The sequence below is a fragment of the Enoplosus armatus genome, chromosome 20, assembly GCF_043641665.1.
Source record: "Enoplosus armatus isolate fEnoArm2 chromosome 20, fEnoArm2.hap1, whole genome shotgun sequence".
Taxonomy (NCBI): domain Eukaryota; kingdom Metazoa; phylum Chordata; class Actinopteri; order Centrarchiformes; family Enoplosidae; genus Enoplosus; species Enoplosus armatus.
Genome location: NC_092199.1, coordinates 13344881 through 13369312, shown reverse-complemented (window position 1 = coordinate 13369312; position 24432 = coordinate 13344881). Strand labels below are relative to the sequence as shown.

At 42.0% G+C, this 24432-nt stretch overlaps 1 protein-coding gene across 1 annotated transcript; it reads left to right on the top strand.

Annotated features, from left to right (window-relative positions):
• Positions 1 to 190: 190 nt before the first annotated feature.
• Positions 191 to 21647, top strand: baiap2l1a (BAR/IMD domain containing adaptor protein 2 like 1a). The gene is made up of 14 exons (XM_070927187.1): positions 191 to 277; positions 1738 to 1813; positions 2010 to 2096; positions 10799 to 10860; positions 12212 to 12283; positions 12520 to 12654; positions 15217 to 15369; positions 15457 to 15600; positions 16201 to 16324; positions 16627 to 16840; positions 18781 to 18840; positions 18936 to 19083; positions 21188 to 21228; positions 21363 to 21647. The coding sequence occupies exons 1-14, from the start codon at positions 227 to 229 to the stop codon at positions 21433 to 21435; spliced, it is 1440 nt and encodes a 479-aa protein (XP_070783288.1). The 5' UTR covers positions 191 to 226; the 3' UTR covers positions 21436 to 21647.
• Positions 21648 to 24432: the final 2785 nt, after the last annotated feature.

The window sequence follows — 24432 nt, the reverse complement described above, 5'->3', positions numbered from 1 at the left end:
TCCTCATCAGCCCTGAACGCACGGGGGAAGTCTCTCCCGGTGTCCCGGTCAGTCAGTGCGTCCGCCGCCGGCTGCCGAGCGTCTCCCTGCCCACATGCACGGAGTGAGGAGCAGGAACGGCTTTGGGATTTACTATTGGGAGTGAGGGAGCACCTGGATTACCAAACACCATCTTTATTTCTCTGTTTGTTTGTTATTTTTGGCCTTGAGAAACAAACCTGCCATCATGTCTCGGGCTCCAGATGATGTGAGCAAGCTTACTGAGAGCACATACAAGGTGAGTGAAGTCATACAGCAAATAAGGAAATTACTGGTGGATAATTGATAGACATTGTTTCTGGTTTCTGATCAAGTCTAAGGGGGGGGGGGGATCATCTTTTCATCTTTTCAGAGTTGGGTTGTGCACCAGGTTTGTTTGTATTTTAACCCTGACCATAAAACACAGAGATAACAACACAATACAATTGTTAGAGAGAGGTATAGTGTGCATGAGCTTTATTTTATTGGGACTTCGTCACGTTTTATGGGAGTTTGCTTCCCATTTACCACCTTTGGTATGAAGGACCCATTATTTTACTTTCACATTGTAAGAAAAAACACCTGATTGAGCAACTGAAACTTTCTGTTGCTGTTTACAAGAGAAGTAAAGCATGTTTCTACTCCCACAACAGCCTGTAAAGTCCAACAACAACACAAAGAAAAAGTCAAAAGAGGGACACACCCTGCTATTACATTATTAGAAGATGCATAAATCACAGCCAACCACAGTGCAGTCAAAGCCCTCCCGTCAATCAACCTGCTGTAGATTGTCAATGGACCAGAAGTGATTTGATCAATAGTCATCTGATCATAGGATTGATCTCGTTTAGTCAGCCTAGATTAATCTAATCAAGTTCACACTAATGCCTCTCACATGTGATAAGCAGGCGAGATCGTCTATGGGTGTGTGGGGCTGTATTTCATGTCTTCATAATGTAAAAGAAGAGAGTGGAGGTTAAAAGGTTGTTTACAGTGCGATTAAATATAATTTGTGAGAGAAAGAGAGAGAGAGAGAGTCATACCTGCAGTTTACAGTGTGCCACAGTTTCAGCTGGGAGGGAGAGAGAGAAATGAAAACAAGGAACCTGTTTCCCTTTTTCTCTCTCCTCTGCTCTGTTCTTTTCTTCATGTAAAGTCATACCTGCCCCTTCATTGTTCTATTGAGGGCGTGCCAGGGGAATAGAGACAGGGAGGTGAACAGCGCTTGATTGTTGTGGCATTTCAATAGAGAGAGAGAGAGAGAGAGAGAGAGAGAGAGAGAAGGGGGGCTGGGGGTGGGAGGGCAGCCTGATGAGGTTCATGCCGCAAATAGCTGCGACTTGTGTGGCAATTGTGTGGGACTTCGCTCTTTTGAGGGAGTTGTAAAGCATACATGAGGGGTCAAGTTAAAGATTGAAAGTTTTATTGTTCTCACACGGTGATATTTATAGAGCAAAAAGCAACAAACACTCGCGCTTGTTTTCATGTATTTCTCTTCTCCACCCACTCCCACAAAAATAGCCTCATGAGTTTTATTACTCTCCGCAAGCCCTTTAAAAAAAAACAAAAAGAAGAAGAAGTAATTGGAGATGCTTGTGAGTGAGCGAAAGAGAAAGTGACTTACCAAAACTGTGTGAAACTGTACAATTAGATTGGGGAAAGGAGCAGCTGTGCTTGCTGCTTTTCACCACAACCTTTAATCTCTCCTCTTTGTCCCAGATTGTGATGGATCAGTTCAACCCAGGTCTGAGGAACCTGGTCAACCTCGGGAAGAGCTATGAGAAATCAGTCACAGGTAAACACAGCTTTCACCCCCACGCAGGACAAAAGTGGTTCGTAATGTGAACTTTGAATTTGGCGTCAGTGTCAACAGTATCTGCACTAATCCAAGAGTTTGGTTTGAATTAAGTTTCACCCGAATGCAAAATGATCCAGCAAGTCCTCTTTTCCCAGCCAGTAACTTGATGGTGTTTGTCTGTCTCCCCACGCAGCGATGACTCTTGCTGGAAAGGCCTATTTTGATGCCGTCTCTAAGGTCGGAGAGAATGCTATTGTGTCTCCAGTCTCCAGAGAGCTTGGTGAGTTTCATGCGAGTCCAGGTTGCATCTGCCTACAGTGAGTGAAATCTCAAGGGGTTCTGCCTGGTATCCATGTTCGAGTGTCTCTGTGGTGAAGCTATAGAGCTCGAAAAAGATAAAGATTCCTCACCGTATCTACAGGAGTAATCTGACATTTTGGGAAATACACTTTTTCACTTTGAAAGTTAGATGAGAAGATTGATACCATTCTCATATCTGTACAGTAAATATGAAGCTAGAGTTAGCAGCTAGTTAGTTTAGCACAAAGAGTGGAAATCAGCGGAGGTTGCTAGGTAACAAAATCCACCTACCACCCCTTCCAAAGCTCGCTAATTAACATGTTATACCTCAAAAACCAAAGTGTAAAAACATGTTGTGGTTTCACATGGGTTATGTGCTCGACATGTTTCTTGGCCCGGGAGCAGTGACTTCCTGAAGGTTACCTGGCAACCTCGCAGTGATGACAAGACTGATGAAAGTCACTGTTCCAGGCCAAGAAATAATCCCCTGCAAAACCACAATGTGTTGTTCTGTACGAATTAAACAAATGCAATATAATGTGTTAATTAGTGAGGTAGGCAGACTGTTACTATTGGGCAGAGTCAGGCTAGCTGTTTTCCCCTGTTTCCAGTCTTTATGCTAAGCTAAGCAAGGCTGTAGCCTTATATGATGCTCGGCTGTAGCCTTATATGTAACATACAGACATGAGAGTGGTATTGACCTTCTCACCTAACTCTTGGCAAGAAAGTAAATAAGTGTTTTTCCCAAAATGTCAAACTAATTCTTTAAAGTCACCATGAAATGACTTACATCACCATTGTTGTTTCACCCAAACATCCTGTTGAATAACGGACACTGGACACCATCAAAATGCTGTTTCTATGAAACTTCAACATGGTGACATATTTTGCCTGAATGCAACCATCAGTCCAAATGCGAGTCAATGATGCAAACATCTGGAAATAACATCGATTGAACTCTCTTGGCACAGTAGCAGCAGATTAATTATTGTCTACCTCTCGCTATGATTGAAGTGCTTCCTCTCCTCTATCTCTTCTCTGACGTCGCCATCAAGCTTGCACAAGTTGCTTTTCATCCATCCTATGACTCATCTCCAATTATTCAATTACTGCTAAAATTTGGAGCTGACCTACTTTGTCCAGGGGTCCTAATTCCACGCTATTACGATTCATCAGGTTGTTTCTTTGGTATTCTGTTGCGTCACTCCTGCAGGGGTTTATAAATTGGCCTCATGTAAGCTCAGGTTGATGTGAAAGGCAGGGAATCAGAGTAGGGCAGAAAAAAATGGAAAGATAATGCTCTGTCATTTAGCCCACGGTCTTTCAAAGGAAAATTCTGACTACAGTAAATATTATGTTGATGTACATCATCATACACGTCTTTGAAAAACAGCTGTGGTTCTCTTCTTTTAGATGGCAAAAAGTAATGCAGATACTTCCAGTTGAAACAAAATTTGATGACATGTCACAGCAGGCGAGGTGATTTTCACAGAGCTGTCACGGAGTGAAAGAGACAAGATTAGGTGTGTCTGTCATGTTTGGTGAAAATGCAAATAAAGAAATAAGGAAGCTAGCAAAACACCAAGGCAGAATAGCTGAACATCACAGCGGCGTCAGTGTCTGAAAATGAAACCATGAAGAATTACATTTCATAGTACTAAATGGACAGCCATTCCCCTTTTCTTGTCCTTCTAAAACGTACCGGAATAAAACGTAAACCGAGCAGGCTTTCATATATAGATACACAGTGATAAAGCTATTATGATACTAGTATCTCTGCAGGAGGAAAGTATTTTGAATTGAAGATATTATTTGTATCTGTCTGGAAGAGTGCAGTGAAACATTTACCCTGACTGGAGACAATCTCTGCTGTTACGCAACGTTGATCGAGTTTGTCGGGCCGCGCCTGTCAGTTAACAATGCCAACACTTCATCGCTTCATTAAATAATATGTTCATGTTGTATGGTTGGTCTGTGACATTTTCACTGCATACCAAAAACAATGTGTTGACACTACCTCACAAATGCCACGCGAGAGGCTCCGCCATTTAAATTTTTGTATATTTGGAAAGTTTGCAGCTTTAACGTTTGATTGCTGCATTTCCAAAGTGAATCCTCTCTGGTCATTCAACTTGAACTCGTTGCAATCTTACCTTATTGCTAAAACAATAACAAAGGGAGTCAGAGAATGGGACGCCAATCATAAGAATCCTTCCCAACATTAAAATGGCTTGTAGTAAAAAGGCACATGGAGTCTTGAACTCGGCAGTCGCTGGTTGACTGCCTGGAATAGACGACAACGGTGTGAATTCTCTCACACACTGCTGCGAGCAGCGCAGCAAACACGCTGAACAAACAGACAAGACAGAGGAGACAGTCTTCCCACCACTGATCCTCCTCATCCCCTGTTCCTCCATCTGCCTCACCAAACCCACCGCCAGTCTTTACTGTCTGTTTGTGGAGGCCAGGCAATGTAGTGCAATATAACAAAACAAAAGACATAAGACAGAGTTAAACAACGGTGGACGTGTCAACGTACAGACAGCTCTCTCCCTTCCTTCTTTGCAAATGCTTCTACATAATTCATTTGTTATTGCCTCAAGTGAATCTTTAATCCTTCACTGCATATCTGACAGTAGGATGCCTGATTCCGGCATAAGAGTCAAGGAGTCAAAGAATTGGGCATAATTTCCTCTACACTGCACCACTGTCGAGATTGACAGACCAAACACGTTGCTGTGTTGTTATGATGACTAGCTCTCCACTGCAGACACACGTACAGATCTTTTTCTCTGAAGTGACAGATTGTTGTTTTTTCCTCCTTCGGTGAATGGTTTGGTGTAAAAAGCATTTGCGTCACAGTGGTTGGCAGGTATTTGCAAAAAGTTACCCGAGGCTTTTACTTCATACCCCGCTGTTCCTGGACGACAGTTTGTCCACATTTTTTCTTTCAGATTGATGCTATAGTGGAGGTGAAAGTGTACTCGTAATAAGGAGAGACTTTTAGTCAAATGTCACAACTGCCTGAAGGAGAACGAATGCACAGATGAGTGAACGCCTGTGACCTGTGTCAGCGTTCCTCTGCTGTTTGGTCACCTTTTTCTTGACTTAAAAAACCAATAGCATACTTCATAAGAAAAATTGTCACTTTATCAGGTAGTTGCTTGCAGAATTTCTGTTTCATCAAACAATCATCTTGTCCCAGCTCTAGATTTCTTTATATTGTCCGTCAGCTATAATACAGTGCCCTGGCAGTGTGGCTGGTGTCCCATAGATCACTGTGTATATTTAAGTCATACTTTTCAGTGGGTATACAATTAGAAACTTCCTGTGCATTAGCGTGTGACTGGACTCCACAGGGAGTTGCCACTCCACTCTGAAAAGCGGCAGGTAGTGAGGGACTATAATAGCACGGTCCCCACCCCTTCCACCTTTTCTCTGCTCTGTTTGTCAGGCCTCAGTTGAAATTGTTTTTTGAAATATTGGAGTACAGTCAGCATGAGAAAAATGGTAATGTCAGCCAGAGCGTTTTTTTTTTCTCCCCAGACAATGAGGATTCAGAACGGCGAGAGCACTGAGTGTTTCCTGCCGATAGCTTCTGTAACAGGTTTTTGGCTTTTGAGAGGAGCCATTTCTTCTGAAGGGAGGCGATGTTATGGTTAATAAGAGTTTGTGACATTTCAAATATCTGGCTTAGAGCCATTTCACAGGACTGTTTTTCTCTCAAGACTCTCTGTATCATCAGTACATGAGGGGCAATTTGTCTTTCATTGCAGACACAACGTCACCAGAAGCATCAGGGAACCGTAAATTGTTCCCAAAAGTCAGTGCAGGTCCACCTCGCTACATTTTTCTCCCAGCATTATGTTTTGTGTCTGAGGACACCTGGAGCGGACTCATCTGTCCTGCCTCAAAACAACATGTCTGGTGCAGAATTAGTTTTAGAGCTTCTGAAGACTTCTTCTTTGCAAGAGTGGTTAGTTCACATGATGGAGAAAAATAGGCTCGCCATTAATAATAATGCATGTCTCCATCATGAATAATGAAGTTTATATCTTTAGAATACGTCTCCTTGTCTAGATCTGTAATGGTGGACCCCCGGGCCAGTTGTGTTCAACAGCGCTTTTGTTCAAATCAGTGAGATGCATCATTTCTGTACATTTAAAAAAACAAATCCCAGATGATGTATGTGACATGTTTTCTCTATTTATTTCTTTAAAACCTGATAAGTGGTATCAGCTATACTGCTCATGATAGAAGTATGGACCATCGTTATGGTCAATTAGCTCGACCGTATGGCACAAATGTATCTGGGCCACTAAAATATCAGGGTCAGTTACACAGACTGTTGAAAACAAGCAAAACAGAGGAGGGTGGAGGTTGTTTTCAAAGAGTCCACTCATTGTTCAGTCAGTTATGACTCCTCTCGTCACACTCCACAGCTTGCTAATGATCCCAGACCTCAAACACCCTCGTCCTGCATCCACCATTAAACTAAAGGCGCTCCAGTACACTGGGAGTTTCCTCCAAGGGACCTCTAAAGAGACCAGAGACTCACTTACTGCTCAATAAACCGTGATGTTGGAGCATCTAAAACCTTGTCACACTTCAGTCCTTCCACAGAAATATCCCATGATTCTTTGTGACCCCTTCTTTGCTTGCTTGCTCTGAAGTCATTTATCAGCTATTATAGATTTCAGCCAGTATTTAGTGGCAATCACTGTCTATAAAACCTTTGGACCAACTTGTTCTTTATTTTCTCTACACATAAAGAACATACGAAGCACATGTGCAGTTTTTAAGTTTATTTCAAGTTTGCCTTAAGTTTGTTATATTACGTAAATAGGGATTTATTGTTGATGCCGCAGTTAGTTTTATGTGTTCTGGTAATAAAGGATGTTATGTGCTGTGTGTGATGGCAGGTCATCGCTCTGTGTTAAGGAGGCGGTCACAGCTATTGATCTGCAGCAAACACAGTAGACATGCTGAATGACAGTAGATGCTCAAATCACTAAACAATAATGAATTAATACAAACCAAAAAAGGTCGCTTTAGATCATCATTAGTGTAATAAACTGATGATCAGTATTCAAGGTGGCAAATTTGATGGGTAGTAATGACTGCAGAGTGCTGTTCAAAGTGCTCTCAGCACATACACTCCTCTGTAAGTGTTTTAGTGTTTGTGTGTGAATTGAGTGTATACAGCACAGCTGAAGTCGATTGACAGAAAAATAGTCTAGTTTGATCATTAATAATCATTTAGGTCATTTTTAAAGCAAAAGTTGTGATAAAATGCCAAATATTCTCTGGTTCCAGCTTTTCAAAGATGATGATTTTCTGCTTTTCTTTGTCATTTATCATTGTAAATATGATATTGGACTTTTGGTTGAACTGAAAAAGACATTTGAAGATGTCACATTGACGTTACATAGACTAGGTGATGAATGGATTCATTGAGAAAATAATTGGCAGAATAAAAGATAATGAAAGTATTTAGCTGTAGCCGCAGTATTCACTCTACATTGTTACGGATGTGTATCTCCCAAATGTCAACTTGAGGAAGTAAGCAATGCAGCCTTGTCTATAGTTTGCATGTTTTAGTTTATGCAGCTGTTTTTGACAAAACATACTCACCTTAAGGTCCATTAATTATCCATTCCTAAGCTTTCGATCATATCACATGATCTTCAACAGCAGGAGTTTGCCCGGTTGTCATTAAATTGTCTCGTCCATGTTGGCTTCAACGTTGAGCTTGAAAGCAGCAGTTTACAAAACAGTCTCGCCTCAAGGTTAATTTGTTAGCTGTTGTGGAGCTTTCCGTCATATCATGATCTATGCAGTGGTTGTTGATCGCTTTTTTATATAATATGTTCTGCAAATGTGTCCTACGTCCTAGGAGTTGTGAGATTTAGTTGGTTTGGTTCAACAAGGTGAAAATGATGAAAAGGAAAGAAAAAAGGAGTTGTGAAGTTTTTATGATGATGTCATAATGAAGTCCCCATCAGATGACAGGATATTAATTTACCCCACAGAGGGAGTTTAACCACAGTCACCTCCTCCAGGTGTTTCTACCTCAGTGGACTGATCACAGTGACATCATCATGATAAGAGGTAGATAAGAGTGGCTCATCTATGGCAACCTCCAAACTCTGTCCCTCCCCACCCACACTGGAATGTTTCTAATTGAGATGCCATTCGATCCTGAGTCACATAGGAGGTGGCCGGATTTTATCACACACACACACACACACACACACACATACAAACACACACACACACACACACACTGTAAGCCTGCGTGGACAAGCCCAGTGATGCGTCTCAGAGATGAAACACTGTTGCAAGATGATGACCAATGACCACTGCCGAGTTCAGCGCCGACTCAGGCGTTGCTTGCACTTGGATACGGGAATAAACACAATAGAGGACGGATTGCCAGTTAGATTAGGTGGTAAAATAAAGGTGAGCCAGAGAAAAGGTGCCAACAGGTCAGCTGCCAGTGTTTGCCCTGCCAACGTCATCTCATATCGTGCAGCTTCCTTATCTTAACACCAAATAGGCAGGGGTTGTGTTCGCATAGGGCACTCCCAGCTCATAAATGGCATCACCTGTTGAGAATGTCAGAGGCGTTGCTCTGCGTCCTATCAGCAGTCTTGTAAAACAGGCATTTGATACAGATGTTCCCTTACTTAGTTATACAACACCAAAACAAATTTTCAGCCGTCACTGTGACCTATGGTCGACAGGGTCACGAATGTTTTAACCCCTGGTCCTCAGCCAGGCTTAAAGCTCAGTCTACCAAACTACATGTGTTGGATTAAAACGTCAAAGTTCATTTTATGTAGTTGCGAGCTACAGTATCTGACTCACTATACACTACGGTAAATTTGAGCGTTGGATGAGGAAGTGGAGGAGAGAGTAGGCAAAGCGGTCATAACGATGAATCACAAGCCATATGAGTGAATCACGGAGGGTGTCGTTTTCCACAGGGAACGTTTATCAACCCTGCGCCAACCTGCGTAGAAACCCATGTGAACACGTATATTTGACATTGTTAGAGGTGAGATTAGGTTATCTTGGCCCTTAAAATCCTCAAAAGAGAACAAATCTCCAGGAACGGTCAGAGATAGGAGATAAGATAAACTGAGAACTGTGATGTTGTTCTTTTAAGGTGATGAACTTGAATAGCAGTCCAGTTCAGCCCTTTAGACGCTGAGGTACTTCTTTTTCCGTACTTTTTTATTCACACGTTAGCTAGAGAGAATCCATTTTTACTTTTACTTTTACACCTCAGCTCTCACGCCTTATTCCCATGGAGAGAAAGCCTACAAACTCCTTTACAACACTGTACTCCCTCTCAACTCCAATTCACCCTCTTCAGTGGTTCATGTGACAGATTCGTGATTCACCGTGCAGTCTATATATACCGAGTTGTGATCACTTTCTGTAGCATTTACTTTCACACCTTGTTAACCCCAAAGGTGAAACCCTGCAGGTGTACAACGGCCTCTTTGAACCCCCTCCCGGCCTTTCTCAGCCTCCCCCTTCCACCCCGCGCGCTCTGTTGTTGGGGCTGTACAAACAGCCCACCGAGCCCGGCGCCACCCCTCCCCGTAGAAGCACAAAGGCAGCATTTACCAGTACGTTCTGGTGACCTTCAGAGGGCAATGTTGTTGTAGCTGGACGCTGCCCGCTGGATCACAGAAGTACAGCTCTGTATCAGCGGATCATTACGTTTGTTTGCTTTGAGTGGAGGCGTGCAGGGAGGAATGTCAGGTGTTCGGGCAAATGTGTTTAGGTGGAGGGTGCTGACATGGGCAACTATTTTAGCTAAAAAATCACAGAGTGAACCCAACACCTGTGCTTTCTTTACTTTCTTCTTGCAGGTTGTTCACTTTTGCTCTTTTCCCTCACCATCACGTGTCCATATATGAAGTCCCATACTGTTTTTATAGGTTTCACCAGTACACCATGTCCTATAGTAAACCTTGAGTCTAGATTTCACCCCATTGTGATAGAGGTAGCACTATAAACTGCTTAGCTACGTTTGTCCACTTCTGTTGACAGTATTGACTCACTCCCATTGTCTCATGTCATATGCTGCTCTATCTACACTGTAGCCTGTCTGTGAATGGAGACTGTTCTGTATCTGGCCGCACAATACCAGAATGTTACGTAGAGATTACTTATTGACAGCTGTTCAAATATTGAAAGGAGATAAGTCATCTGTAAAATACGGGCTGTGAAGACATATGCAAGGATCGATGAAAACAGGTCACGTTTATACAGGAAATTAGGAAAGTGTTTATTGTTGATGGTTCTCTTTCGTTTGTAAATATGAAGCTACTGCCTGCAGCCAGTTAGCTTAGCATAGCACAAAGACTGGAAACAGGGGGAAACAGCTAGCCTGGCTCTGTCTCAGCACCCCTAACACTCACTAATTAACACGTTATATCTTGTTTGTTTAATCCGTTGAAAAACCAAAGTATAAGTTACTGGACGCACTAACTTCCTGTCGTGATATCACTCTCTAACTCCCAGCAAGGAAGCAATTATTGTATTTAAGTATTACTTTGACCTCCTCTTGACCAAAAACCACAGGGCCATACATTCAAAACGAGTTTCTCTTTCTTTGTAATGATTTCTTTGTAATACTAAAAGTTGTTCCTGATGTCTTCCCAGGTGTGGTTCTGATGGAGATCGCGGAGGCCCACAAGAAGGTCCAAAATGAACTGGAAGAGAACGTGAGTGCCTGGTGATATTCTATATTTTACTTACTGTCTACAAATCCCACAAAAAGACCAAAACCAACAATGAGTTGATCCTACAAACAAGTATATTCTGTGTCGCCAAAGCCTGATATACTGTATCTTATTCCTTTGAGCCATCATCCTCCTTTGTTGTCAAAAACACATATATGAGCCACACTGTTGTACTGGGTGACGTGTGCTTTCATTACTATGAACATGAGCATTGTAGTTCAATCCCACATCCCACACATTCTGCTGCTGTAAATACTCAGTAACGTACCAAATATTGAAAATAGTCCCCAACAAATGCACAATTTACAAATGTTTGAGTAACCTTTGGTAAAAAACTACAGTGCCCAGCTGTTTCGGGAAAATGTCTTCAGTAGGAATGAAAGGGCTTGGGGCTGAGAGCCACGTGGTAGGGAAGTCAGAAAGTATTGAGAGACTAACACATTGTAGGTTTTGGTCTTTTCATGGGTTCTGTTGACAGTACAAAAGACTGGACGCCTGTCTTCTCTCTGTAAAGCCCACAGCTCGTTAAGTTGTTCCCTTCATCTTTGCTCCATTCTGTCTGGTCCTGAATCAGAAGAATGAAAGCAACATAATGAGAAGAGAAGAACATAATGGATCTGAAGGATGAAAAGAGACAAAGTCTTTTCTGTGTTGCAATTATGTCATTAAAATCATTCTGTGCTCACCTGTTGAGTCCCTAGGAGTGAAAAATTGCCATTCCTAGAAGTACTCCATGGTTACCAACACTCTCATACTCACATAATAGACAGAGATTTTCCATTTGTTACGCTGTCCTCTGGACACGTGACATCTGCAACCTTTTGAGCTCATTCTTTTCATTTTAGAGAGTTTGAAATTGTTGTAGCAAAAGGTGAAAGAAAGTTTGGCAAGAGTGGAAAAGCCACTGAGTCATTCCTGGCCCCGCGGCCTCTGGGGCAAAATGCTTCAGATACCTGCAAGTGACGAGAAGTAAATTGAAGTCAAGTGTCGCCAGTTTAAATATGGCAACAACTGAAACACAACGCTCAGTCTGATGCGAGAAAAGTGAGTAATAAGCACAAGCACTCTCTGAGTTTCCTTGTGACTATCCTGGACTGACTGTAATTTCTCTACGAGAGGGGAAAGTTGGAAATATTTAACCTCGCCAGGCTGATAAACTATCCTTGGTGGGTGGAATCTCATCCTCTCAGAAACCCATTATCATACATTCCATCAGGTCACTCCACTCTTATCCTAACGTTGCTATTGAGCCACGTGACTGAACTGTACGCTGTGTTTAGAACAGTATGATGCATGTTGCAATACATTTGAGGCGTGTTTTCTTTTTCTGCAGTTCAAGAGGTTTCACAGAGAGGTTATTATCGAGCTGGAGAAGAAGACAGAGATGGACGTTAAATACATGAATGTAAGTGTAATCATAATCATCATCCACCAACCTATCTTCCCCCCGCTTATAAAAGTTTTAATACAAACCTATTTCATGAATGCAAAACTCTGATTTGCCAGTTAGACTCTAGACAACTGGCTTTTACAGGAAGTTATGTGCATAGAGGTTTATTTCAGAGAGATTATTTCAACTTCTGTGCATCTGAGGAGCGTTTGTCTGATGAAAACTGCTCTCTTATCAAACATCTCCTGTAGGCCACCTTCAAGCGCTATCAGTCGGAGCACAAGCTGAAACAGGACTCCCTGGAGCGCTCTCAGACAGACCTGAAGAAGCTCAGGAGGAAGAGCCAGGGAAAGCACTCATCCAAGTATGAGATCAAAGAGAACGAGGTGAGACCGAAAAACCAAACCGACCCCAACCTTTCCTTCCCTTCAATACGTTGCTGTGACTAATACTTTGAATGGCGTTTTCAAGCATGGTGCTGTTGCATGCTTATGCTCTGATGCCCGTGAAAAGAGTATGACAAGTGTACAATTTATGTGACGGGGTGGAGAGATAGTTCTCATGATAATCACATACCAGTGCAAAGGAGTAAAGAGGAGGTGTGGAGCACTGTGGATGAAGACACTTCATGGGACTGAAATTCCAGGTTTTGCTTTCCGGTTGTACTTTAGTATTACTTTAGGGCGTGGGGTCATTGATGACACCGAATGACTTAAAAAAGCACTTTTTTTTTTAGATAGGGCAAGGGACTATAACCATCAAAGTGTTTTTACATGCAGTAGAATGAGACCATTATGCCTCGGCTCACTGCGTTCAGCTACAGACAGAGGATTGTGTTTTTATTGAAGGCGTACACACCCAAATTTGCATAGACGTATGCATGAATGCTCACATGTATGCACACACACACACCGTCTCACACCATGCTGAGATCCATCATATTTACCAAACGGTTACCTCAGGGTTTCATTCCTGGAAACCAAAAAGTTGATTTCCAGTGTAACTAGATAGCTTTATTGTCCAAGGACACTCAGTATGGAAGGTGCACTGAGCATGTATTGAATGCCAAAATAGAGCTGGTAGGGCTGCAAGACAGAGAATTCCCCAAAATTGAGACCTTGCTCAAAATTAGTTTAGGTGTTAGGCTTGTACACCTCTCTGCCCACAGAGGACGAGATTGAAACTTAAGAGCAACATCTTAAACTAACAGCGGAAAGTAAGGCTCTCCATCCAGAAAGTCTTATAAGCAGATGTGGACTAACAGCAGCGTGGTCTCAGAAAACCTAATCTGTTGCATCTCAAAAAATCCCATTGAAATGACAAACAGAGCTAAAACAAGTGTCACTGCTGAGCGAACACACACACACAGGCGCAGCTTTGAAGTTTCAATAGTCAGTGTTGACATCGCCTCGCTTGCGTAGGTTCGTCGTGCGGTGTTCAGTTGACCCTGTGTATATTAGTTGAAGTGTCTTGCACGTTGTCGAGTGTTCATGTCCTTCTGTCCACCACCAACAAGACAGACTTAACGCCTGCTTGCTTTGTAAATCAATGTGGCGAGATGAAGGAGGGACTGCAAAGCCTGAGTAATAGCTCCTGTCTGCCTCTCGTTTGAATGTATCAACTGTTTTCATGGCCTCACTTTGATGATGGATGTCTGGCTTGTTTTTCGAGAGAATCATTAAACAAAACCTTTAATTGAAAAGTCATGATTTACAGTTGTAAATCCCCCTATTTATCCTTGCACTTGAATGGCACCTTTTAAAAGACACTGGCACAATACTTGGTCTTATCTGGGTGGGTGAGCTTAATAGCCTGAGCCTGGCTCTCTGAGTCTGAGCTGAGACTGGGGCCCCCTCCTCTCTCGGGAAGTGGCTTTCTCATTATCTGATAAAAATGAGTGGACTACAAGGGAGACGAGGCTAACCGCCCCTCTTTCTCATGGCGCTGCCAATGATGAGCTGGGCCCCGTGTGTCTGCTCTCCCACCTCTCTCGGAGAGTCTGGACGGTTGTTTGCTGTGAAAATGGGAAATGAAGAGCCTTGATTCAGCGTCTGACAGGCTATCGCAGAGAGAGAGAAAACGAGACAAGACAGTAGAGGAGGGTCTTCGACAGAGCCCTCAGAGACAGGCTGCTTTACCGTCACCATGACAACCTGGGTGAGAAAGGGAGAGATAGGGGTTGTGGGTGTGTGGAGGGGTGGGTTGAGAAGTCATTTTAAAGAGTGTGATATGCCTCATGTGAGGTCCAGTCGCCTGTTTGCTCTGCTTGACAGGCAGAATCGTTCTCAGCCTCTCTGTGGGGAGGGTGTGTCCGTCAGCACACTGATTTGGTTCCCCACTGCGCCAAAATCGATCCGTGAACAGCAGGAGACCCAAATAAGCTTGACGCTAAGTGCGGAGGCTTTGATTGCAAAGCTCATTAGTGCCTCAATTTGTGAATAGGTGCCTGAGCACGCAAACATTTGAGTTGTGGCCACCGAGTGACTTTTACTCAGATTCCCTCTCAGGTCGGTGCTGTGACGCAGCCTGTGCTGCTGACATACAGTCAAAAGAAAACTAACAACAAGTGTGTGTGGCAGTGACTGCACACTCAGCATGGATGTTTTATTTACACCGATAAGAGCTTCATCGGGCTTATGAAAAGGTACCATGGGCTCACCAAAGGTCTTACAGTAAATGCACGAAAACAGCAATTTGTGTCGTAGTTAGTGACGGCACACAGAAATAAAGAAAATTTGAAAATTAGAAAAAATAATAATTAGAAAATAAATAAAAAATGAAATAGAAAGAAGATAAAAATACGAAAGAAAGAAAGAATGAAGTTGTGGAAAATCTGCTCCATACAATATAATAAAATACAACCTATCACTTTTATTGCTCATTTGAAACCTGACGAGTTATTAATCCCGCACCACGACCCTCTTGCTGTCCTATGACCCTGTCTGCAGTACATGGAGACCATCTCATCGCGCCAGATGGACATGCAGAAGTTCATCGCTGACGGCTGCCGAGAGGCCTTGCTGGAGGAAAAGAGGCGCTTCTGTTTCCTGGCGGACAAACACTGCATGTTCTCCTATCAGACCAGCAGCTTCCATGAGAAAGTAAGCGTGGGCGGAGAGGCGATCCTGCGCCGGTCAGAACCTCTGCTTCACGGACTGTTTAACACCGCCGCTCTTTCTTTCTTCCAGGCCAAAGAGATGCTGGCCGTGAAGCTCCCCAGCTGGCAGGACAAGTGCAGCGACATCACCAAGGTGCCGGACACGGTGATGACCATGATAGAGGAGCTGTCCACCACTCCAGAACAGTCGCCGCTGGTTGAACGCTACAACAGGGTGAGTGTTTTCATGCTGATTTGTATTAAACCATAAACAAAATGACACATGTGCTCTGTGAGATGAGGCTACATTTCAGAATATTATATTATGAGCTTTATTCACTCGTCTATTACTACGTGTTCCTTCTCATCACCAACTTTGATACTCATCTCACTGTAAGGTGCTTCAGATAAAAAGCTGTGGATAAAAGCTTTCCACATAGTACATAAGTAGAGCAAATCATGTCGCAAAGACTGGCCCTGGAGTGTTTTATCTTGTCTTCTTGCTTGTAGTTTATCTTGCAAAGGTGCTGATATCTGATAGAGGCTGTTGTGTGTAAAGTGGCTGGTTATCATTATCTGGCTATCAGCCATGGGAAATCCTGCATATGCTCTCGTTGTTTCTTTCAAAGTCCACTGAATGTTTTTTAGCCACGGCTGTTTACTGCTGCGTAGGAGGGAGACAATAAGCCTCAATTACAGTAATGACTGTTTAAAAATCCCTGCCGTGAAAAGGACTTTACCCTGGTCATTCAGACAAAATGCTTGTTATAATTTCATTATTGCCAGCTCATATTTTGTCACATATTGGACCTGCTAATCAAACTCTTCTCTTCAGAACAACGTGGAGTCAATGGTGCCTCCTCCAGCACCGCCACTAAAGGCACAGATCAGTCCGCTAGCCAACATGTTCAACCCAGAGCCCAGATCTCCGCTGACCTCCTCTTCAGACCACAACTCAGGTGCGGATGGCTTCTCATATATGTAAAGTAAATGTGAAGTTAGCAGCCCATTAGCTTAGCTTAGCACAAAGACTGGAAACAGAGGGAAAGAGCTAGCATGGCTCTGTCCAAAGGTAACATAATCCACCTGCCAGCACCTCTAAAGCTCACTAATTAACACGTTATATATATATATATATTATATATACTCGTTTGTTGACTGTTACTTCTGTGTGGCCCTGAGCTTTGATTTTAAGTTTTGACAGATAATTGATATCATCATATCTCTAATCTCTGTTCTTGTGATCCTCCGCTGACTCCAGACCAGGGCAGTCTCGGAGAGGGCAGTCTGTCCCGGTCGACATCCCAGTCGTCCGGTCTCAACGTGGGCAGGAAGCCCCGAGTTAGGACCATCTTTCCCCACACGGCGGGCAACAACCCCACACTCCTCAGCTTCGACGACGGCGACATCATCACCCTGCTCATCCACGAAGAGAAGGACGGCTGGCTCTACGGAGAGCTGGAGAAGACACAGCAGTACGTTTTTTTTTTTTTTTTTACTATTTTCATATCTGAATAAATGTGGATGTGTGCGTTTTATTGTGAAATCCCTCCCTCACATATTTGATTTAAATGCAATCTAAATACAAGCTGTGACACACCCACAAGAGGAAATGCACTTTCATTCAAACAAATAGGCAGCTGCAGTAACACGCACACACACGTTTTTCTCATAACTCAATTTAGCAGTATTAGTTTGTGCTTTGTGTTTGTGAATATTTTGCTGTGCTAATACATCATGCCTAGAAACACAGACTATGTCAGGTATGTTCAACACGACAGTCGTAAAGTTCTCGCTCTCTCTCTCTAGCTCAATCACAGTTGCCCTGCCCAGCAACAACACACACAAAAAAATCCAGGTGCACACACACACACACACACACACACACACACACACACACACACACACACACAAGCAAGAGACATCTGGTCTTTTATATTTCACTCAGCAATGAACAAATGATTCTTTTTTTCTTCGCCCTGACATGTGATGATGAGCGAATGAGATTAATTTGTCAACTTTAAAAGCAATGAAGGTGAAGTCACACCTTTGCACAGCAGCTGTGACTCCCTGGTGTCACTTCCAGACGGCAGAGAGGGAAAAATGTTCTTCCCTGTTTCATATTCTCCTATACAAACACACATCGCGCCTGTTAGCTTTGTGTGTTTGCCCAAATGATCAGGTTGGAAAATGTTTATGTACAACTAATTATGTTTGTATATGTTGCTTCCGCGGCACAAATCCATAAAGTAGCCTCCGAGTTGCCTGTGTAATTACAGTTATCTTCAGCTCCTCACTAGATCAATTAGGACTCATAATGCAGGCGAAAGGATCACGGAGTGCATACAGAGCTCGTGTCGAATATTTCTTCATTCCCACTTTGAAACAAATTAGCGCAAGCCTTATCTGCTCCCTGTGTGTGTGTGTGTGTGTGTGTGTGTGTGTGTGTGTGTCATTAAGAGGCCTCTTGGATTGAAGTGGTTTTAATGCAGTCAGTGGCGGTTTGTCAAGACGAGGAAGTGTTGGGATAAATCACATTACAGTACATTCTGTTTCTTAGCAACAAATCCAGTGCATTGGTCTGATAAGCCATCTCCTCCTCTAGGCGTGACTTGGAGACCATTTCTGAGTCTTAGTGAACAAAATCCGTCTGTCTGTCATATATTCTGTGTCTGATATGTGCATCTGATTCAAGCAGCAATTCTCAACTGTTCTAAGTCACAAAGCCTAAAAAACAGATCTCCTTGCAGTTTCTTGTATGCACACAGAATGGTGTCAGTTTTCATGCTTGACTCTTTTATGTGACTTATTATTGAATGAAGTCCAGCAGCTGCACATATTTCATTCATCATTTTAGCAGAATTGATTTTCAGACATATTGTTTATTATTAATATCGTGCAACCCACTCAGGCTAAAAAGCACTGACCATCTCTCAGAGAGATTTATTATTTGGGTTACCTAAATATAAAACGTCCTACTTGCCAAACCTACCTGGGTGCATTCTCCTGTAATTGTGCAGGACAGAGTTCAGCAACCTGTATTGACCTAATTCTTACTAAAGAAAGTGTTCGCAACGTGTCGTTTTTACACTTCAGTTTTACGATATAAAGTGTTAATTGGTGAGCTTTAGAGGTGCTGGTAGGAAGGTTTTGTTACTTTTGGACGGAGCCAGACTAGCTGTTTCCAGTCTTTGTGCTTCTGACTCTGGGCAAGAAAGCTAAAATGTCAAACCAATCCTTTAAGGAGTGGGCATTATTTCTTGTGAAAGTATTATGTAATGTAAATGTTTGTAGCTAATAGAAGATAACTAACTAATCCAAATAAGCAATGAACAATAAAAATGTTATGTGACTGTTTACATAAAATGTTTTTATGATATTTCTGATCTGGTGGTGTGTTTGTCTCTCTTATTAGGCGGGGCTGGTTTCCTTCATCTTACTGCAGACCTTATGCTGAGCCACTGATATCAAATAGGTAAGAGAGCATTACAGCGTGCCGGGAAGTGAATCAATGATTTGTTTTACAGCTGATGTTCGATGGCTGAGCCTTCATGTCATATGTCTAAGCAGCAATCTGGGCACGCCCGTGCGTAGTCTGAGTGTGGCCAGTCTGCCAGAACAGGAGGAAGAGGAGCCGGTGTTGCTGCCGCCACCGGACTACAGCGACGACGCCCCCTCTAGCCCAATGGTCCCCTCAACGCCCTCGCCGCAAAACAGGGTCAGTACCAGCACCTGACCAAGCATGCGCTAACCACAGACCGTCTGTTGTATTTCAGTACAAGATCTTTTTTTTTTTTTCAATTTGAAAAACATTTTACATTTGAAATACTCTACAGAAGGAAAGAATGTGCCATCCCCGTTCACTGAGGCACTGAAGAGTACTAAATCCTCTGATGATGATGCTGAGTACCAACAAAGCACAAAAGTCTATAACAGCGTAACCTTACATGTTTTGCCTCTTTGATCTCTTTGCTTGATCATGTAATGTTACAGGAATTCTAGGCGTGGAATTCCCAAGTTACCAAAAAAACTTTTAACCGAATGGAGTGCGGAAAAGTGCTTTAGGGAAAACGACAAGGGATAATCAAAACAGACAGAATCCAACTACAGAAGAACTAAGACAGACTTCTCTTAACATGGCTGTAATGTTGGGGGGTTGGTCCAGTAACATACTGACATGCTGTCATTTTAAACAAACAACTATTTCAAGCTTTTTTACAAGGTGAGACGCTGTCCTATGATATATATATATATATATATATATATATATATATATATATTTGAATGTCTATGAATTGGGCCATCACACGTTCTAGACAAGATCTTATGGCTCCTGACATCATATCTTAATTGCCTTAACTAAGTCATCCCAGACTCCTCGGTCACACCACAAAATGCCATCACACGTGTTGAACTTTTAGTGTGACGAATCACGTCTTATCAACACCTCTTTGCTGCATAGTCATCGCCTCCACACCCTTAAAACAGACGCAGCCATAAACACACCTCAATTCCTCTAACCAGTTTGAGGAAATGTATTAATGTAGACGGTCATTTCCCAAAAGGAAGTGTGAGCCTGAAAGATGTTACGTTTGCATTATGCCTCTTTGTAATTTTGCAACTCAGTAAGTACTGTATCAAGACGAAGAGGAAAAGAGGAAAACAGGCTCAAATAGTTTCTCAACGACATCTGAAAAAATGCTCCCAGCCAGGTTTTGCCAGGTTTGGAGCGATTGGAGGAGAAGGAGAGAGTTACAGAGGGTAGAGACACAATCGCATTCCCTGCCTGCACTGTGTCAGCTGATTGAGAATTAGCTGTCCGGCCAGCAGACAAGCCCGGGCACACTTCTTTCTCCCTCATCATCACCTTCCTCACTGCTCTGTCTGTACTCTGTGTCCTTTGTATCTGCTGCCTCAGGGTTTTACCATGATATAAACCACAGTGAGGGATATACCTTCCCAACAGGAGGAATCCCAGTGCTTTTCAATTTTTCTTTTTTATATAACTTAGCCCAGCAAGTACAAAAGCTTTAATAATACCACCAAAGTCCTCGTTCTCCCTTTGACAGTTTGTTCAGAGGGCTGACTGTGCTCTTTAGGTTTGTTATTGTGAATGTGGGACCAAGGTGGACCTTGTCACCATTGCTCTGGGGACTTTTATTTGTTAACTAATTTCTTCCATGCATGTACTTTGTTTGTCGTACAATAAGAATAAGACAAGACAAAGAACATACCATAACTGAACATCTTTATTGAATAGCCAGCCAGTGATAAAATCTTAGTTTAGCTACATGTTCTTATCTTCTCTAAGACTGAAAACAACTAAACATCAAACTCATGGGTTGAGTCCCTCTGACATATATTATTAACTACTACAGCGCCCCTATAAACTTTCTTTACAGCACTTTATAAGTAAGTATGTGCTACAGTAGCCCTCAGGGCTCATAGCTCAGGTGTTTATGTTCCTCAGCTTTATCGTCCCCATGCTCTCTTGGCTCTGTGGAGGCGATAAGAGAGAAAAAGAGGAGTGTATCTCTCGCCAGCCTTTCTAGATTGTTTAGATTCCAAACTCTGTGAGGTCTGAGGTTGTAGCTTGACTACTTGTCAAAGCTCCACTGTGCTGATTAGGAAGGAGGGGTGGGGGGTAACTGTTGATGAGAAATCTTATCAAACCAGTCCGGCAACACTGACTTTCTTCACAGCTGGAGGCAGGGTGTGGATCTGTGGTAAACTGTGGTGGTGTGTGTGTTCAATGTTGTGTGTTATTTCTCTTCGTCCACTGGATCTTTAAGGGTCTTTTCTTCTGTGTTTTTTGACAACAGGTTTCTTTAGTCAATGGGACTGCAAAGGCTCCCTTTCTAGGGTGAGTGACCTAACACAACTAACAAAAACTCACAGATTTGTGTGATTAATTAAAGGTTGGTTGATAACCAGATGATGATGGATTTAAAGATATTTGACCAGCATTATGATTTTTTCCCCATTTCCTTCCTGCAGAGGAGGGAATCCGTTCGCGACGGTCAAGCTGAGACCAACTGTCACGAATGACAGATCAGCGCCAGTCGTCTAACACAGAGGAAGAGGATTTTCACCGCTGTCATGCCTTCAGGGGAATCATGCAACATGGGACCCCTGCAACACACTGAATATCACCCCAACCTGACATCTCACCAGCCTGCATGCTAGTCTCTCTTAGTACCAGTCTGCTCTATAAAAGGGATCCATTGTTTCTTGGCACAAGAGTGTTTTACGGTGCCAGTGTTTTTATTTTTACATTAGCCACAACAGGGAAACATTGCATAATCAACACATGGAGAAGCAGGAATTCTGAAAAGTTTTGTAGTGCAAAGAAAATATTTTGTGGTAAAATAAGTGTCAAAGTAATGATTCACCCCAAAATTAAAATTTAGACTTTGTCTAATCACTGAAAGTTGTTGACAAACACACTGTGTTTCCTGTGGCTGCTTCACAGTAAAAGCTGCCCCATGTTTCGGCATGTTTGAACATTGAAGCAGTGGCAGTAGGAAGGGTTAGCAATGTAAGCTAATATAGCTCTGACACAATGTTAAGACAGGCTGATATGAATGAGGTAAAATTGCACTGCATTACATGCATGCATCATTTCCTCTGAATCCCTCGAACATAGGTAGGCAATTGGAGTCCAGCACGGGAATGGCGGACTCCGCAAATAATTAAATTTAAACTTCCTGAAATAATTAAAAGTCTCAGCTGTTTCCAAAGTACTGTTGTAAGGGACTTTAAAGCTAATTGAAAATGGAAGTGTAAAAACCAAAACCAGTTTCTTTAACTTTTTTCAACTTGTTTCTCCAAATTTATTCCACTACTATCCTGCCCTCAGCATTGTAATACAAGGCTGAGATAAAGCTAAGATTAGGCTTATTGTGTGTCTGATGGTCCCACAAATACCAATGGAGTTTCTACTGACATGCTAACAAAGAGACAAAAGCTGAATCTTCATTTTGGGGTGAACTGTCGCTCTTGTCCCTTAGTTTCTGTAAGAAAGAGCTGCTCAGACAGTGCCATGAGGTCTTTTCAGGCTTGTTTGTGCTGCAGTGTTTGAATACAGGACAAAGAGATCCAGATGTAAACGATAGACCAGCACCCAGGCTGTCTTCCTGACTTGCCAAAAAAGATATTGTTATTTCTATTTTTATTAATTATTTTTGTCTTTCTTTTTTCAAGAGGCATTGTGATATACAAAGGTTGTGAGAATGAAGGGAGAGTGACGTGTTGGGAAGAGGGTTTGTCATTTGAGTGAAGGCAAAACAGTATGTCACTGTTTAAAATGAGAAGGCTATTTATATACAGTAAGTTTGTATGAGATATTTAACTAAAATATGTACACAGAAGTCCATTCTGTCAAGGTTCCCCCTTTGAATACAATAGCTACTGTGCTCATGATCCCACGCTGATTTTGATTTGACTGCTGATATGTATTTTAAATGGGCAAAATTACCTTTTGATGAAGGGAATATTTTTCACTCCTCATGGTTTCACTGTTGTTTAATGTAGATTCTGTGTACAATGCACAGTTTATGCAAAATAAAAATGTACCTTACTGGTAGACGTTTGCATTGTATGAATAAAGTGGGCCATTGTTTGAAATCTACAAAGTATTAACTGTTTTGTGAGGAAAATTACTTTATTTGCCATGTGTTTGCTTTACAGAATGTAAATGTAAATGAGGAACTGATTGATGGAACAGTTTATTGATACTCATTGACCCACTGGTGTTAAGTGTGTAAGTGAACCCACCATACTGATAATACTGACAATAACTACGTATGCCTCATGCTTTCTTCAGAGTACCTTGCCACTGTTGACCAATGTAGTCTTTTTTTTCTCAATAAAACAAGGTAAATTAAAAGTCTGCATCATTAATGTTCAATTGCGTTTTCTGTTTTCTTCTTTCTAGCTTCCCTAACAGGTTGTTTCACTCAGCTGAGATACAAGGATGGTAGTTTTGGTTATGATTTCTAATATGTTAAATGTTACTTCTTCACGTTGGTGTATACATTTGTGGAAGACATTTAGGATGAAACTTACTACCTGTTTTTACTCTGTGTGTTATAGTCGAATATTATCAAAATAATTGCCCTTTGATATACAGTTTAAAGACTATTAGAGAAGCTGAGATATATCTAAAAACAAAGGAAAAGAGAGGTTTGTTTTAGATGTGTGGGCTGTAAGATCGCACGCATTAAGGATCCAAAAAGAAAAGGAGACAAACTTATACAAAATTGTGACAGTGTAAGCAATCTGTTATTGAAATGTTTTTGAATATGTTTTCAGAAAACCTGAGCAGTGATGGAAGAAGCACTCAGATCCTTTACTTGAGTAAAAGTAGCAATACCAAAATGTAAAAAAATACTCTGTTACAAGTAAAATCCCTGCATTCATAATTCTAATTGATTAAAAGTGTAAAAGTACATTACCAGCAAAATAAAAGTACTCATTGAGCAGAGTGGCTCCTATTATGGCACTCCTAAACTCCTGAAAGATCTTATAACATTTTGTGTGCACAAATTATTATCTTGTAAAACAAGATTAAAAACTTCCATTGCTTCGGGAGCTCTATTGTGACCTTTGTTGCAGAAGAAGTTACACCTTTATCAATCTTATTGGTGACCTCATGTAAACTCCTAATCAGCCATATGACTGAAAACACTTGTGTGGGTGTGCAGGGCTTTTAATCTATACTAATGCATCATATTTTATAAGCTGATCATATGTTTTAAGTAACTATAGGTGTCATATAAATGTAGTGGACTAAAAAGTACAGTACAGTAGACGTATGAAGTAAATTCAAAATACTCAAGTAAAGTACAAGTACCTAAACATTGTAATTAAGTACAGTATTTAAGTAAATATTATTTTCCACCACTGACCATGAGTCTATTCTAGTTTTTGGGGTCCTTGAAGTTTTAGTCTCCCACCCTCCCCTCTCTGAAATATGAGCCAGCAGCGCCCCCTGCTGGACGGTTAAAGCTACAAACACCTGCTGCCGCGGAAACAGCCAATAGCAATGAAGAAACGGCGGCACTTC